The sequence below is a fragment of the Populus trichocarpa genome, chromosome 4 (genome assembly GCF_000002775.5).
Source record: "Populus trichocarpa isolate Nisqually-1 chromosome 4, P.trichocarpa_v4.1, whole genome shotgun sequence".
In the NCBI taxonomy this organism is placed as follows: Eukaryota; Viridiplantae; Streptophyta; class Magnoliopsida; order Malpighiales; family Salicaceae; genus Populus; species Populus trichocarpa.
Window position 1 is genome coordinate 20,737,183 of NC_037288.2, and position 16,719 is coordinate 20,753,901.

The window sequence follows — 16,719 nt, forward strand, 5'->3', positions numbered from 1 at the left end:
TTACCACAATACCAAACACCACCGATTATGCTCATGCTAAAAATTTCAAAATTTAGCCCACCCCTTTTAAAACCCAATGCCAAACGGGGGCAAAGACAAGCAAAAGCAAGGAATCCCTAAATGAAGAAGACATTGCCAAATTCGGTTAAACTGCAAGAGCAAAATCAATCTCAGGTAGATAGTTCAACTTGCTGTACAAAACACAAATATATAAGAAAGAGAGCACGGCGGGTAAAAAAGGGCATTGCAGAGAATGGGACAACAAATATAAAAAATAATTTATATTATCTATTTATGTAAATTACATATGATGTGACGAACTAAATTTATCTAATAATTTCTTTATTTTAACAATACAATTCAAATAAAAAATTGAGGTTAAAAAAATAAAAAATAACATCATATATTATTCTAATCAGAATCTATACTGCTATAATAAACATACCGTTGTGTTATACATACCAGTATAATTGTACTATATCCGATCATAATAAAAAATAAATAAACATGATTATCTTACATATTATAAAAAAAAATTTATTTATAAATAATTATCATAATAAATCGGAATGAGAAATTAGAATATTAACATTATCTAAATATATTGATATCAAAACTTCAAAAATAAACACAAATTATAAATCCTAATTTAGACAAAAAAAAAACAATCATAATAAAATCTTAATGAATAGATTTAAGTGTTTGGAAACGCGGTTGTACCCGCGTTTCCAAAAAAATTAAATTTTTTTTGTTAATTTTTTTTTATATATTTTGGATCGTTTTGATGCGTTAATCTCAAAAATAATTTTTTAAAAATAAAAAAATATCATTATAATGTATTTCAGCATAAATTTATTTTAAAAAAATAACAGTAACTACCTTCCCAAACATGCTATTCACATATGTTCATCATCTTACCGTTAGAGACAGGGACTTTCCAGTAATTTCGTTCTCCTCCAAAAATCCACCTTTTCAAAACTCAAACGGTCTCCAGAATTCAAATCCAAACCATCCTAACCGCTCATCTAAACCTATCTCCACCGTCCGATCACTCCCACCCCCGAATCCTCATTTTCCCTCAAAAATTCATTTTCAAAAAGAAAAAAAACAAAGAAAGAAAGGAGGGAAGGAAGGAAAGAAGAAAGAAAGAAACACTCTCTTTTTTCTTCTCGTTTCTCTTCGAATTTTCTCACCTCCCAAACACCCCTAACTCTTGCCCTAGATTTTCCAACCAACTTAAAATGCCTTTCCTATCGGACACGGCGAGCGCGATTAAGAGCCGGTTCGGGTTTCATGACCGGTCCGTCTCGGAATCTGTGCCGAGCACTCCAGATCTACTGAAATCCGTCTCTCGAGATCATAACCTTGCTTCCGCCCAATCCTTGGTTGCCATGTCAGCAGCCCGGAGGATTGATGACTGGGAGGAGGACGACAACGGTGGCGTTACAGGATCAGTGGTGTCGGTGCCGCGGCATGCTCAGAGCTTTGAGTTCTCCGAGGATCCTTCATTCTGGAAGGAACATAACGTGCAGGTTAGCCCTTTTCTTTTCATTTTGTTCCTTGATTTAAAAAAAGTAATGATTTAGTCCAAATATCATATTTTGAGCCTAATTAAGCTTAAATTAAGGTTATGCTTGTGATATGGGTTGTTATTTTTTATTTATTTATTTTTGAATTTGTTCAGGTTTGCTTTTGCTTGTCATTTTGGTTCCTGGATTTTCAAAAAGTGTTGATTTAGTCAGAAATATCACAATTTGATGCTATTCAAGCTTTAAATTAAGTGGCTTTGCTATTCAATTAAGCTACAATCTTGTTTAATTTATTGTTATTTGATTAATTTTTTTAGGTTATTATAAGATTAAGACCGTTAAGCAGTTCAGAAATATCTGTTCAAGGGCATGGCAAGTGCGTTAGGCAAGAAAGTTGTCAGACAATTACTTGGACCGGGCATCCAGAGTCACGGTTTACTTTCGATCTTGTTGCGGATGAAACTGTTAGCCAGGTATCCACCTCTTTCTTTCTTTTTTCTCTGAAAGGAAAATGGGTTTGGTTTTTTTTGGGGTAGAGTCTTAATTGGCATGGTTAATTTGATTAATGTGGTGTAACAGGAAAAAATGTTCAAAATGGCTGGATTGCCGATGGTGGACAATTGTATGGGAGGCTACAACAGCTGCATGTTTGCATATGGCCAAGTGAGATTTTGCTAAGGGTTTTAATTTTAATGTGGTAGTCTAGTTTTCAGTATTTGAGATAGATTGATTGGAATGAAATGCTGTGAAGGGCTTATAGATTTTGTTTTTTTTTTAGCTAAAATGACTTTAACATTCGTTAATACACAATCTATTGTGTATATATGCAGACGGGAAGTGGAAAGACTCATACAATGCTTGGAGACATCGAGGGAGGGACTCGAAGACATAGTGTTAATTGTGGAATGACACCTAGGGTGTTTGAGTATTTGTTCTCAAGAATCCAGAAGGTTTTTGATTTTCCTCTTGGACATCAAGCTGACCATGAATATGTTTAATTTTTGTTTTTTGGATATGAGTGAGCTATTCCCAAACTATTTCCAAAGCATTAGTTTTCATGTGCTACTATTTAGCTAATCTTGAAAAGATGAGCCCAATTGCACGGTCATAAAAGAAAGATCTGTGCTTTCTCCCCTTCCTTTGTTTTTATCATGAGTTGGATTTAACTGATTCTAAGATTTCATAGACTTATGTTTATTCTATTCATATCTGGTATCTTTTTGTTGGCTAAGCGGCGGAGGTTTGCTGCAGGCCTTTTTTCCTTCCACATTCACAGAATTCATATTCAAACCGATGGCCAAAGGCTGAAAGTAGAAATTAGCTTTCTATTTTTAGGGTTGCTGAATATACATCAGTGCATTAACTTTTTTCGGTTTCTGTGAAAGGAATCTAATTGTGGTTTTTAATTGATCATTTGTATCAGGAAAAAGAGGTTCGTAAAGATGAAAAGATAAAATTTACCTGTAAATGCTCTTTCTTGGAAATATACAACGAACAGATTCTTGATCTCCTGGACCCGTCATCTACCAACTTGCAGGTATAGGTTACTTCTTGAAGTCTGCATCTCTTCAATTGATTTGTTTTTTCTTGATTGCATTAAAAAAAGCAATTTGCAATTTGGAAAAGAACTCTGCACTGAAAGAGCTCTAAAACCCTCAAATTTTTTTTATATGTTTACACCATTGACAACTCTCTTTATATTAGTTTTCTTTTGAACTGTATTAAACCATGTGCGTGTATTTGAAGTTGCACTCCTCTTACTTTTCTTTAATTGAGCATTTTGGTGAAATTAACAATATTCGGTGGACATTATTATTACAGATAAGAGAAGATGTGAAGAAAGGGGTTTATGTGGAGAATCTCAAGGAGATAGAAGTTGCAAGTGCTCGAGATGTGCTTCATCAACTTATTCAGGTATACAAATTGCCTTAACACTATGTATGTGCTCTTCGAAGCAAGCTTACTGTGAGAAATAAATTTTCATTCAGTATTCTGTTTTGAAATCTCCAACTGTTTCTGATTATCAGATCAAGCACAAAGCTTCTAAAAATTGTGTAATATGAAGCAAGAACTACATTGTCCTAAGTATGAAACTCTTGTTGGAAGATTGGGAAAAGTCAATGATACAAAAAGTTTACTTGGAAGAAGAATTCTTTCTTAGATTAAATCCCAACTTGTACATTTACATGGATACTTATTTCTTTTATTTCCTCAAAATTTTACTTAACCGAGTATCGTGTACTGTTTTTTCAGGGTGCAGCAAATAGAAAAGTAGCAGCCACAAATATGAATCGTGCAAGTAGTCGTTCTCATAGTGTATTTACATGCATCATTGAAAGTAAGGTTAGTCGATTTTCTCAACAAAAAAAAATATATATTAATAATTGAAAAGAAATCATACAAGAGTCTTCATTTGCATTTATTCTTGACAAGCAACATATTCTGAATGCCTTCCTTATCTCATTCCTTAAAGACATTTGGTTTTAAGTATGAAAGAAAATAAGTGATTCTGAATACTGTTAATTAGGCTGGTTTGATATGGCAATTCTAATCGGTGGTTTGTTATCAGTGGGAATCCCAAGGCGTAACTCATCATCGGTTTGCTCAGCTTAATCTTGTTGATTTAGCAGGATCTGAGAGGTGATGTGATGTGGAATAGAAAAATAATTTTATTGAAGAAGTTAATTAGTAAAACTTCCAATCTAAGTTTTGTTATCCTTGTGTTTATCATCACAGGCAAAAGAGTTCTGGTGCTGAAGGTGAACGTCTCAAGGAAGCTACCAATATTAACAAGTCACTTTCGACATTGGGGTGCGGTCTCTAACTTATTCTTAATTTATTTATAAAAAACTATTTTAAGACTTATTTTATATGTGAAGTCAAAGTATGAATTCAAGCCAACTGTTAATTTCATTTAGATGATTTTGATATTTGCAGACTTGTTATTATGAACCTTGTAAGTATATCAAATGGCAAGTCGCACCATGTTCCTTATCGGGATTCGAAGCTCACATTTTTGCTTCAGGTATACTTTTTAAAATAGAATATGTTTAATTCTTGAATTTGAAATATCAGAAGTATATCCTACCAATCTCATACACAACAGCAAAATGTCTATCTGGAATACATTTGGCAGAGTTTTTATATTTTGTTTTCAGCTGAAGCAAAAGTTCCTTTTGAATTCTGTGGGCATGAATCGAAGTATAATTCCTGCTTTCTTGCAACTTTTAGTTAATTTTTGTGTGAGCCCTCTGTGTGGAAGCATTCGTCCTCCTTCCATCCCAATTAATTTCTACCTTCAAGAATAAGGGTTGGTTGGATGCACTGTAGTTATCCACCTAAATTGAGTTTAGGAAGTATGGTGACCTTAATTATCATAAGATTCTTGGGTTGCCAAGCATAAGTGACGATGACGGTCTTTGAAAGTAGTAGAAGCATTGAAAGTATGGACTGAATTAGAGAATCTCTCTGCTATGGCCTACAGAAGATTGTGGTGTAGTTGAAGAGTTTTTAATATTTATTTTTTGAAGAGATAAAGTTCTATCATTTTGGAATATAATTTTGCATTAAATGTCTTGACTATTAAGTTTTAATTTCCTTTATCATGATATGAATTGCTAATATATGCACTTCTATCTAATCATTTTTGTTTTCAGGATTCTCTGGGAGGAAATTCAAAAACCATCATAATTGCAAATATCAGTCCATCTCTTTGGTTAGTTGCTTATCTTGTTCTCCATAATGGTTTCTCTTAATTTCTTGCTAGGCCATTCGTGCAAACTTAAAAATAAATTTTAACAAGCATGGCATATTTGTATGTGGGTGTTCACATTTCAGTATAACATTTTTTTTGGGTCCCTTGCAGTTGCTCTTTGGAGACGTTAAGCACATTGAAATTTGCACAACGAGCAAAATTCATAAAAAATAATGTATGTGATCTTGCTTTTAAGTTTGTATATAATCTATACCTGGTTATCAGCGGTCATGAAATAGCGAAGCCTAGCTTTCTGTAACTGATACTATTGTAAAAGATTAAAATTTCGCACATACTTTTCTTTCCCTTATAGTAAAAAAAGTCCCAATTGAAGCTGCTTGGTGGGGCTTTCCAAAACATTATTGGTACATAGTAAGTTCTTAATGTCAGCCATTGCTATGCACACAGAAAGTCACTGCTTTACTTTTCCTCCAGGCAATTGTTAACGAAGATGCATCAGGAGATGTTATTTTGATGCGCCTGCAAATTCAACAACTTAAGGTATTGTGCTCAAATGAGATTCCCTCGTCTTATGAGGCCTTCTTTATTTCAGAGCTAAAATAACACTGTACATTGTTTTAGTAACATTATTAGATAACTGTTACCTAAAATAACTCAATATTGTTCCAAGGAAAGCGACAAGGTTAGGTTTTCCATCTTGACTGCTTATGATTGCATATGTGTTCATATACTTTCAGAAAGAAGTGTCCCGACTGCGTAGTTTAGTCAATGGGGGAGCTGAAAATCTAGATAGTGATACTTCATCCTTAAGCTTTCTCGGATCTCCTGGAAGTTTTAAGTGGGAAGGGTTTCATGGATCATCTAGTCCGCTTATGTCTGAAAATAGGATGTCTCAGGTACCCGTCGCTTGTTCTTAACCTTGACTATTTAACACAGAATTGTTGAATGACTCTCAGCTAAAATTCTTTTTGTGCTGTACTTTTATAGAAGAAAGATTATGAAGTTGCCCTTGTCGGGGCTTTTAGAAGAGAAAAGGATAAGGACATAGCTTTGAAGGCATTGACAGCTGAAAATCAAGCAGTTATGCAACTGGTATGTGCGAAACATATTGCTTGGATTTAATTAATGATCTGAAATTTTTTCTGATTTTTTTTTTCAAATGCACTAGACCAAACAGAGAGAGGATGAGATAAAAAGCTTAAAAATGATACTACGATTCCGAGAGGCAGGAGTTAAGAGGCTAGAGGCAGTTTCTGCTGGAAAGATTTCAGCTGAAACACACTTGTTGAAAGAAAAGGAGGAGCATCTGAAGCAAATTGAAGTTTTACGAACCCAGGTTGATCGCAACCAAGAAGTCACAAGATTTGCCACAGAAAATTTGCGTCTAAAGGAAGAAATTAGAAGGCATGTCTTTTTCAGCCTCTGTAACTCTCTTTCTCAGTAAAGTGGCAAATTATATTGGTCTCGATACATATACATTGGTTGTCAATTCAATGAAATTCGAGCTGGATGTAGATTTATGTCAAAATTAGGCTAAAAAAAGTTAATAATATTAGCAACTAAAACCAAGGTCAAACATCTCTGCTAGCAATAAACAGTAATTTCCAACTAACTGAACCTGATAAAACAGGAATGCACCTGATTGGGCCTTGAATATTCTTTTTATAGCTTTTTGTTTGCAAAGAACAGATTTCAAGTAATATTTTTATGTCCAAGATATATTCTGAAATCATTTCCCGTTAAATGGGGATACTTATTTTGGCTATACTTCACAGATTAAAGTCATTTTGTGAGGAAGGTGAAAGGGTGATGATGAATGAACAAATCATGGTCTTACAGAATAAGGTAGAGGAAACAATGTCTAAACATGTTTTAAGCTGTTTTCAGTCAAATTATCCTTTCTAAAACATCTTCTGATTGTATATGCAGTTACTAGAAGCACTGGATTGGAAACTTATGCATGAATCAGATTCCTTGGCAGTTCAGGTTCTTCAAAAGCTTTACTGTGAACTTTGAAAATGCATGGCTACATTTAGAATTTATTTTTTCTCATTAACTGTGAGTTTTTTAATTTCTTTCGACTACAGAAAACTAGCTTAGACATGGAGACAGCAGCAGTACATGATGATCCACCAATTTTGAGTCAGGTACAATTCAAGCAGATGTATCTTCCAAAGCATTTTTCACAACAGTGCAACCACTTTGGCACATATATTTAACTCTTAGCGTATCAGTTTGATTACATTTATTGAGATGGGATGTAAAATAAGCTAATGGGTTGTACTCTTTCATGAAAGTCTGGTGACGATGGTGCTAATTTCTTCTTCATTGTTGCAAGAGTTCTTTGTTTGGTTTTCACCTCAAAAACTTTTTAAAATAGTATGATTTCAGTAGTTGCATTTCTGTTTATTCATTGTAGAGATAATTATATTTCAAACTTCAAATTCAGGTTAACTGCTTGCATAATTAGTAGTTTGACTGCTTGATACTTAAATTTGATTTCACAACAAGAGGGGCATGTGCACAGGCGTAGGCATCAGGAAGTTCCTAGATGGTATTTCTCTCCTGCAGCCATCCTGTAGCACAAAATGAATGACGCTGTAATATGATATTCAGAGAATATTGTATTCACCACTGTAGATTTCAGAATTTTGCTTTTTCATCCATCCCCGGGATGTTACAACGATAGTTTTGTTGAGGAATTCTTGCTTGGATCCACATCATCTTTACCAAAAAAACAAAGAGAAAGAAAAGCAGAAATTCTGCCTCCTGATTTTAGAATGATTCAGTTTGAAATTACAATTTTGTTTCTAGATAATCATATTATAATGGCAAGTGCTTGGTGTATGTTTTTGAATTATCTTACGAACTATGTATGCTTTGGTGTTTGTATTACTCATGCACGGTTTTGGCACCAAAGACTTTATGGATATAAATAACTATTGTTGACACAGGAACCAAGATCACCTTGTCAATCTTCAATTAAAGAGGAGAACGAATTCCTCCGCATACAGGTCCGCCACTCTGCTTCTTTGTTCACAAACTTTTATGCGGCTTTCATTTGATACAAGGTACACGTGACAGATTTTTTATTTATGTATTATAGGTTATTCAAAACCAGGCCGAAATTGACTTGCTCCTTAAGAAGTTGGATTTCTGTTTTGAAGAGAAGGAAAGACTAGAAAGGTAATGGATTGACTCTTAATTCTTTCACTTGATAAAATTTTCAAACTTCAATTGATTTAATTTTTCAATGAACAAGTTTGGTTACTTTACCTCTAGCATGATTACACAGCTGATGATGAATGTACGTTTATGTAGACTCAAATACCTAATAAGCAGTGTGTATGTGCGAATGTACTGTACTATTTTGAAATGCTGTCTGCCTGACCAGATTATTTTGTAGGCATGTTAATGATCTCATGATGAAACTTGAAGAAGAGAGATTTTTTAGAGCCACAAACGAGAAAACAGAGCAACTTGAGCTTCCTTTGTCAACTGATGCATCAGTTATCAATGTGGAGCTCAAAACAATGGTTGATGCCATTGCCGCAGCAAGTCAACAAGAAGCTGAAGCTCATGAAAAAGCTATTACATTGTCTACGGAGAATAATGAGCTGCAGTTGAAGCTTGAAACATTTATTGAGGCAAACAAGGAGCTACAGTCAAAACTAAAAGCTTTGATTGAGGAAAAAAATAGTCTCATTGAAATGTATGAACGGGCAGCTTCAAAAAGTAACTACAAGAACGTGAATGATGATGAGAGTGAACAAAATGGCATGGAAGTTCATGATAATGATAGTCCTCCTGAACTTGCCAATGCACGTGAGAGGGAGATGAAAACAGTTGAGAACCTAGAGCAGCAGCTTATGGAAACGCATGAAGAAAATGAAAAGCTGATGGGTTTGTATGAGATAGCTATGCATGAGAGGGATGAACTGAGAAGATTGCTTTCTTCTGATGAACGGAACAGAGTTGGAGAGAAACTAATGGAAGTTGATGGAGAGAAATGTCTTCAGTCTCCTGCATCTCCACTGAACGCGGAGCAAGCTTTCATTGAGTTTGATAAAGTTCTGAGAGAAATTGAAGTAACAGAAGAAGGGCTTCAGATAAAACAGGAAGAGTTTCGATCCCTTGAGCTACTTTCCTCTGAAATGCAAGAGAAAAGAGCTCTTGTAGATAAGAAGTTATCAGCACTGAGATATTCCGTGTCAAGCTTTGTTTCATCAATTGCTTACTTTGAACAGCGAGAACACAGAGCAAAGGCAAGGGTAAATGCTTCAACGTCTTACCTAGAGAAAAAGAAAGAAGAGCTGGCTCGCCTTCAAGTTTGCAAGGAAGAATCTGAGGCCACCATGGGAAGGATTCAACAATCTGAAATTGAATTGAAGAACGTACTGGCAGTTTTGAAATCCAAACTTATGGAGGAGAATCAGAGACAGGAGAGTGAAAAGGTCCTTTTTCCCATAGATAACATTGAGAATGTTGATACCTCACAGAGAAATTGGCAATTAGGCGGTAAAGCTACAGAGTTATTGAAGTCCGAGGAAGAGAAGACCAAGATACAGAATGAAATGAAGCTGTCCCGCGAAAATCTTGGTCTTATAAAGAAAGAATTTGATGTTTTGAGTAAAAAGTTGGGTAAGATAGAGGGTGAAATGCAAGTTGTACAAACGGATATACAGAAGGGATCCAAATCTGTGGAGGAAATGGAACTTGCACTTCAGGCTGTAACCCACGAGAAGGAAACTCTCTTAGAAATCAGAGAGGCTGGAATGCATGAAATTCAGAGTATGATTCTTGAATATCAGCAAAGCGTCTTCGATGCAGATCTGAAGGGGGCGGAGAAGGAGATGTTGGAAGAAGAATTACAGCTGGAGCTGAGAAGAAATGAAGAGTTGAAAATACAGCGGGCAGAAGCTTCTGAGAAGATGACCAAGCTGTTGGAAAACACAAGCTCCCGTCCATGCTTTGCTAGAAAAATGGAAGAGTAGCTGCAGATGTGTTCAGGTTTCTGCATGATAATAGCAAATGCATTTGCACAGGAGCACGTCGTGTGGTCTGATGCATTCTTTCTATGTATTTTTCACAAATAAAGTATTACATAAATTAATATTTTTCAATAAATAATGTGAAATTAATTTTATAAATAATAGAATATAAACTATAATAAATGGAATTATTCTTCGACTCCTTTCAGCTTTCAAGTGGCAAAGGTTAGAGAGGGGTAATGCTCAAGTCTAACAATAAAAAGAAGCAAGGCCACCAACAACAGTTACGAGTCTGAGTTTTGCTCTGAAAAGAATCAGAAAACAAGATGAAAATCAAATTACTATCTGAGTAGATGACATTACTGACACATTTTAGGGATTTGCTAGGATACAAACACAGCTCACACCAATCAATCATCAATGAGTTTCAGTCCCGAAATTATTCTGTGATCATTAAGAGCTTTGAATTCCCACTCAATCCCATTTTGCTCGTATATATTACAAGATAGTATCATTCCCTAGTTGACCTCAAAACGAATCATCAGCATTAACAAAAATTTCCCCAGTTTCCTAACTATAATCTCTCCTAGTTCTGCAGTTCGGTTACACGAATAGCGCCCTGAATGAAGAGAACATTCAAGACAGCATGCAAAAACCCTAGCCCCATTAAGATCCTATTGGTTAACTAAGATGTATGTCAATTGTTGCCACAAAATACGGGGGAAGAAAGGAATTAATCAATATACACAATCTCTATCCTCAAGCGTGTTCTTCCTACAGCTCAAAGCAGGAAATTCTACACGAAACTGGTTATAGAACTAAGCTTTGGACTACCCTAAAATGGAGAAATGATTACAATAATGTGTACACGAGGAAATATCCAATGCACCATAAGAACTAAGGGAAGTTTTCCCTATTACCAGCAACTATACTAGACCATTGTTATGATACAAAGTTCCATTTTCAGCAAATCTCAACCTGGCATGCAAATGTTCTTGTCTGGTGAATTCACCATCTTCACATTTTCAGTCAGTTCAAAACCTACTCTGCATAAAAATGAGAACAAAACGTAAGAAACACCTTAATGGTAATGATGAAAAATAACAAAAGTGATTATCACCGCTATACTTATATCACATAATTGATGCTACTAAACGACATAGTAATGCTCTGGAGATGAGAGAGCATGCACAGTGTTGAGGATGAGAGGCTACTTTGTTTGGGTACCTCACAAGAAATCATCCATGGTTATTATTTATGCACAAAACTTTTTAGATTATGCCCAAGGAGAACTTCCTTTTTTCTTTCAAAGAGGAATGATTTAAATCAGCTTGAGCAAGTGGAATGATTCAATATAAATCTGTTACTTGTTTATTGGAGGAGTCTCTGGAGTTTGATGGGTACACATTCACAAAATTAGTTTTCATACGTCAAATCAGAAGAAGGATAGAAATCATATTCTGATAAAGTAACTACCTCAAAACAATGGACAACTTCAAGTCAAAACCCCTTCCAAACTGTCAACAACAACCACTTCAAACAAAAATGAACTATAGTACGCAACTGTTTCAGCCTGCTACCTTTATCACACCAATTTCATCAATCTTTGAGCTCTTATGCTGCAAGAGAACAAAATACAAAACAGAGAGCTTATTTAAGGAGAATGGGGGACTAAGAAACGAAAAGCAGCCAAGTAATTCATAACAAAAATGAGAGAGATGAGACTGGACATACTGCAAAATCACCATTACTTCAAACAAATATACATTACCTTACTTTTTTTGTGCTTGTGCACATCATTGAGATCTTCATCTCCATCATGCTTCCTTTTCTGAAATCATACAACAACAAAGTCCATATTGGCAATGACATTGAGCATAAAACATTTAATGTCAAAATCACCAATCACTGCAGTTCATTCCTAGCCATCAGCAAATTTACTAGTTTTTAATTGTCAATGGTGAATGTGACATTTATTTGAATAGAGATTTGAGTTATTGTGCACAAAGGAAGTTGAAATGTTTACTATAGATGTCAAACACCATACAAAAGTAACTTAGTCTATAAATTTAACTACAATTTTATAGGCCGCGTCATGTTCAAGCAGTAGCTGCAAACTAGTAAGTTCTAACCTTATCGTGGTGTTTTTTGGAATGGTCAGCACCAGAATCATGATGTCCACTTCTATCCTTCTTCTTCTCCTTGTCTTTGTCTTTACTTCGATCTTTATCTTTATGACGGTGTTTACGTTTCTTGTGCTCCTTCTCCTTCTCCTTCTCCTTATCTCTTTCTTTGTGTTTTTTATGCTTCCTATCCTTGTCCTTGGACTCAACTTTTGATTTCCCGGCTATGGTAGGAGTCCCCTTCTCTGCCTAAAGAGGATGGGAAAAATAAATAAATAAATAAAAATACATTGGGACACCAAACAAAATAGTACTAAATGTCAAAATACATTGGTGTTATGAACCAATGCCAATTTTGCAACACTAAACTAAAGTGACTGATAAACCCACAAAATTCAAGGCAAGATAGATTTCTTACAGAAGGCAAATCTATAGGAGTAGTTTCCTTCAGTTGGAAGGCCTCCCTAAGTACATCTAGGTCAAAGGGCTCTATGTGTGCATTACTATCTCTGGAGGTATTCTGGATAAGCTGATCCAGTTGCATCCCTTCTCCTTTTCTTATTTCAGTGTCTCCCACCACATTGTGAAGATAATGCGTGTCTGCAATTGACAAAGGTAGTGACCTCTTGCAGAAAAATTCATGGTGGGGCAACAATTTGAAGTGACTTATAAGATCAACGGCACCAGTCAGCTCTCTTGGTCCTGAAGTTTCAAAAGGGCACCATCTCATCAGTGTATGCAACAAAATATCAGGTAAACCTCAATTTTTTTTTCTCCAAGCTTCACTTATATATTCATTTCACATTCTGAGCTCCTTCTTTATGAATACCTTCTTGACCCTTTCCCTTCTTCAAGTGGATGAAGGATGTTTATTGTATTTAAATGACATTAGGGAAAAAAAATACTTGCATTGCTTTGAATAAATAAAGACAGCTTGACATCTGGTGTTTCCTTTTTCAGATATTTAGAAATGATAAATTGAGCAGGTCAACTGAATGCACAAGTCTGAATGGGGGTAAGATGAGTTTTTTTCTTGATTCATAAAAACAAGGGGGTAGAGATAAAGCTCAGTTGCATATGCAAGCGTTACATGCAATCACATGAATGAATTTATACAAAGATGATTGCGAGATGAGCCATTACCAAGTCAGTGATCAATAAGGCACATTGCTAAAAAAATACCTAGTTTTTTCATCCCTCCTAAAGAATTTAAACCGTTTTGGAAGATGATTTATATTTGATGTTTCTAAATGGAGAATTTCAGAAGTGCCCTTGAATATTTTAATAATCATTCTCCGTTTTTGGCCAAGTTATGGTTATAGACCTAATAATCAATTCTACCTACAATCTTTTAGTCTTATATATTTGTTTAAATATTATGCTCTTGGATAAGATTTACAGCAATTTTCACACCCCACATGAACCTCCAGCCATATTCTCTTCACTTCTCACAGTTACAGTACAGGACTGCTGGCCTTAACTTTCTTTTGGATGATGTGGTAGATGATAGACTTGGAGATATTGTTTCAGCTCTGGTATAAGTATAATTTTGGTTTGGTTGGGAGGAGAGCAAAAAAAAATTATACTTGGCCTCAAAAATATTTGTAACATCAATACAAGATACCTACATCTCCATGTTAGCTCTGGTATAAGTATATAATAACATTTTGGTTTGGTTGGGAGGAGAGCAAAAAAAATTATACTTGGCCTCAAAAATATTTGTAACATCAGGTTGTAACATCAATACAAGATACCTACATCTCCATGTTCAGATAGAATGACCCAGCTATGGAATGATTTGAAATGAGTAATGATGATAACCCTAGGACACAACGCCCATCAACCATTAAAATCAAGAGGGGGTAGGTGTAACGGGCAACAAGCCAAAAATATTCTAAAAACTAATTCTTACCTCTTCCAAACTTCTTGCTTTCTGGATCCATGGGTCAATGTTTAATGAGAAGGTGAACCACCAACTGCATGTTATTTATCACAAGAGAAAAATGCTTCATAACTATCAAATGCCTTTAAAAAAGCATTTCAGTATATAAACAAAGAATGCATCAAGTAGCTACTTGTCAATTTATACTGTAATCCAAGTATCTACAGAACAAGATATTTGAATAACAAAACTGCTGCTGAAGATAGACTAAACAAATGATCACACCAAGGGTCATGAATAGCATGACTCATATAAAAAATTCACGCTATAGGCAACATCTGAACAAACAAGTGGGCATTCAATGCTTATTTCCTTCATTTTATAGCACATTAGATTTACACATCAATTCACTATCTTTTCTAAGGCCACTATACTTTGAAGGGGTCAATGGATATTCTATAATCAACAGAAAAGGTAAACATTGGGGGAATCTATTTAAACCTCAGGGAAACAAGGGAATCTATAATGACCATCCTTCCAAACACCATACAAAACATTGGGAAAAATTCGAACATGCAACAAGGAGACTTGGCAGCTTAAAAATCACATATGATTCATAGGACGAGAATTTCAATAAACAGCCCCTTATATTAGGGAACCCATCCAACTAGTGATACCTTTGTCAGAGTTATGATACAACCTCAACAACTACCCATCAGAAATAAGCTCCCAGAGCTTTTCGAAAATGATGAGCTAATTGATTAGACAATTTTTTGGTTATACTGCTCATGTGTAGCATAAATAAATTGCCAGCCAAACTGGACTATAAAAACACCCCTAGTCAACACTCAACAAACCCACAAAAAGAAAAGAAAAGAAAAAAAAGAGCTGATGCGCTATGCAAGGCAATGTTCTCCCTCCATTTAATGAAAACACTATCCTCTATCCCAGTATACCACACCAGATCATATTCAGCTCCACAAACCTCTCCTACATATACGATTATCGAATGACCAATCTTTTCCCCTTCCTTTCAAGAATATCTAAAGATTTCGAAACTGTTGACCACTACCAAGCTCGACGAGTAGCACACAGAAGGCACACGTAAATCAACACCTCATCAACCAATCAATGCACCTATGGGACAGCTACTGTTGCGGATACTCCACGTACTAATACCAACTCCGCTCTGGTAACATAAAAAATTACAAATAGCCACATTAATTATCCTATAAACCAAAATTTTCACCCGGTCAAGTCTCACCGCCGCTACTACTACGCTAAGTCTATGGAATTTCTCTACATTCGCTGACCTAATCGCATTACAGCAAGAAGGAATGGAAGAGTTGTAATTTGAAACAAAATCACAAAACCCTAATGTTGGCAAGCTAAGCAATCAAAAAGCTAGAACTTCTGCTTGAACAGACCTTTGGCATGGATCCAGAATTCGTTTTTATCTGTGCTCTTCGAGATCACAAGGGCAAAAACGTAATTTTACAATAACCCCTCTGCTTCTCCTTCTCGTCTTCTCCACGACGGCTCCTTTTCAGTTCGGTAACAAGCAGCTTCAAAAACCGTAACTCCTTGGCTGTGAGATTGGGAATCGCAAGTAGCGAATTGCGGTAATTGGAGAGAGAGAGAAGATAGAGTGAATTTGATGGATCAGAGAAGATTCGCGAAGGAGATAGAGAGAGAGTGAGACAATATATTTATAGCTGGAGAAATTGGGTACTTTTTAGGGTTTGCATTGAAAGGGGAAGGGGATTTATTCCCGAATAGATTTGGGAGTCTTAGAAAGGTTGGGTAGGCTCATATTAGTCCCCAGAAGACACCCTTTTTATCCGTTAGGTCCCTAGTATGTATTTTTAACAAATCAAATCCCCGATCTGCCCTTCTGTTTGCATTTATGCCCAAGCATGTTGTCAATTAGGTCATAATTGCTACACTCTACTCAACCCAGAAAGTTAATCCTGGATCCCAGGTTTGAAATTTAATTATATTAAAAAAATAAAATAATAATTAAACTCGAATAAAACTATTTCTGGTTAAAGTTTAATTTTGGAAAAGAAAAAAAATAAATTGTAAAAAAGGTGTTAACAGCTCATAAAGACAACATATGTAAGAGTATGAATAATTTTAGGAATGTGTTGATGATTAACGGATGCGTTGAGGACGGATAGACGTACAGATTGGGGACTTAATTGAGAAAGAGGCTGTGGAATGGGGACTGATTTGAAGTTATCCCAGAAGACTTTCAAGCTTTGGGTGGTCTTTCTGCTGTCGCTTTTGCACTTATTTTGGTTGTTTTTGATCCGTCATGTTTTCTCATTTTTATTTTGCAAAGCGAATCACTCCTTTTCCTATTTCTGTAGTTAAACTCTTAAGAGTGAAAAAAGTGATCGGGTTTCTTAAAGTTGCATAATGCTAAGGTAATCCTTTATTTATTGAATTGATTGCAAAAAGACCCTTTTATTTTGAA

General features: G+C 35.5%; 2 protein-coding genes across 3 annotated transcripts; one reads left to right on the forward strand and one right to left on the reverse strand.

Moving 5' to 3' along the window:
- The first annotated feature begins 1,020 nt into the window (after positions 1–1,020).
- On the forward strand, positions 1,021–10,438 carry LOC18098038 (kinesin-like protein KIN-12E). The gene is made up of 22 exons (XM_024598952.2): positions 1,021–1,532; positions 1,847–2,002; positions 2,109–2,192; positions 2,360–2,479; positions 2,953–3,066; positions 3,351–3,443; positions 3,783–3,872; positions 4,099–4,169; positions 4,266–4,340; positions 4,467–4,554; positions 5,186–5,244; positions 5,395–5,458; positions 5,719–5,784; positions 5,982–6,140; positions 6,232–6,336; positions 6,413–6,648; positions 7,020–7,089; positions 7,174–7,230; positions 7,332–7,391; positions 8,199–8,258; positions 8,351–8,430; positions 8,651–10,438. The coding sequence occupies exons 1-22, from the start codon at positions 1,242–1,244 to the stop codon at positions 10,236–10,238; spliced, it is 3,786 nt and encodes a 1,261-aa protein (XP_024454720.2). The 5' UTR covers positions 1,021–1,241; the 3' UTR covers positions 10,239–10,438.
- Positions 10,190–16,623, reverse strand: LOC18098039 (mediator of RNA polymerase II transcription subunit 19a). 2 transcript variants are annotated; one of them, XM_006384657.3, is made up of 7 exons: positions 15,668–16,233; positions 14,271–14,334; positions 12,777–13,060; positions 12,368–12,607; positions 12,007–12,066; positions 11,712–11,854; positions 10,951–11,281 (listed from the first exon to the last, which is right to left on the reverse strand). In XM_006384657.3, exons 2-6 carry the CDS (start codon positions 14,299–14,301, stop codon positions 11,804–11,806), a joined length of 666 nt encoding a protein of 221 aa, XP_006384719.1. In that variant the 5' UTR covers positions 14,302–14,334; positions 15,668–16,233; the 3' UTR covers positions 10,951–11,281; positions 11,712–11,803. The 2 variants fall into 2 exon arrangements, with proteins under 2 accessions (XP_024454721.1, XP_006384719.1); XM_024598953.2 differs by lacking the exons at positions 10,951–11,281; positions 11,712–11,854 and adding an exon at positions 10,190–10,319 and having other exon boundaries at positions 12,012–12,066; positions 15,668–16,623.
- Between the last annotated feature and the right edge of the window lie 96 nt (positions 16,624–16,719).

Coding starts and splice junctions, on each gene's coding strand:
- LOC18098038 (XM_024598952.2), top strand. CDS start 1,242: ATGCCTTTCCTATCGGACACGGCGAGCGCGATTAAGAGCCGGTTCGGG. Junction 3,444..3,782: donor TGCTTCATCAACTTATTCAG/GTATACAAATTG, acceptor CTGTTTTTTCAG/GGTGCAGCAAATAGAAAAGT. Junction 7,392..8,198: donor ATCCACCAATTTTGAGTCAG/GTACAATTCAAG, acceptor TTGTTGACACAG/GAACCAAGATCACCTTGTCA.
- LOC18098039 (XM_024598953.2), bottom strand. CDS start 14,301: ATGGATCCAGAAAGCAAGAAGTTTGGAAGAG. Junction 12,608..12,776: donor CTCCTATAGATTTGCCTTCT/GTAAGAAATCTA, acceptor CATCCTCTTTAG/GCAGAGAAGGGGACTCCTAC. Junction 10,320..12,011: donor TGTGCACAAGCACAAAAAAA/GTAAGGTAATGT, acceptor AAAAATACATAG/AAAGAATGCATCAGACCACA.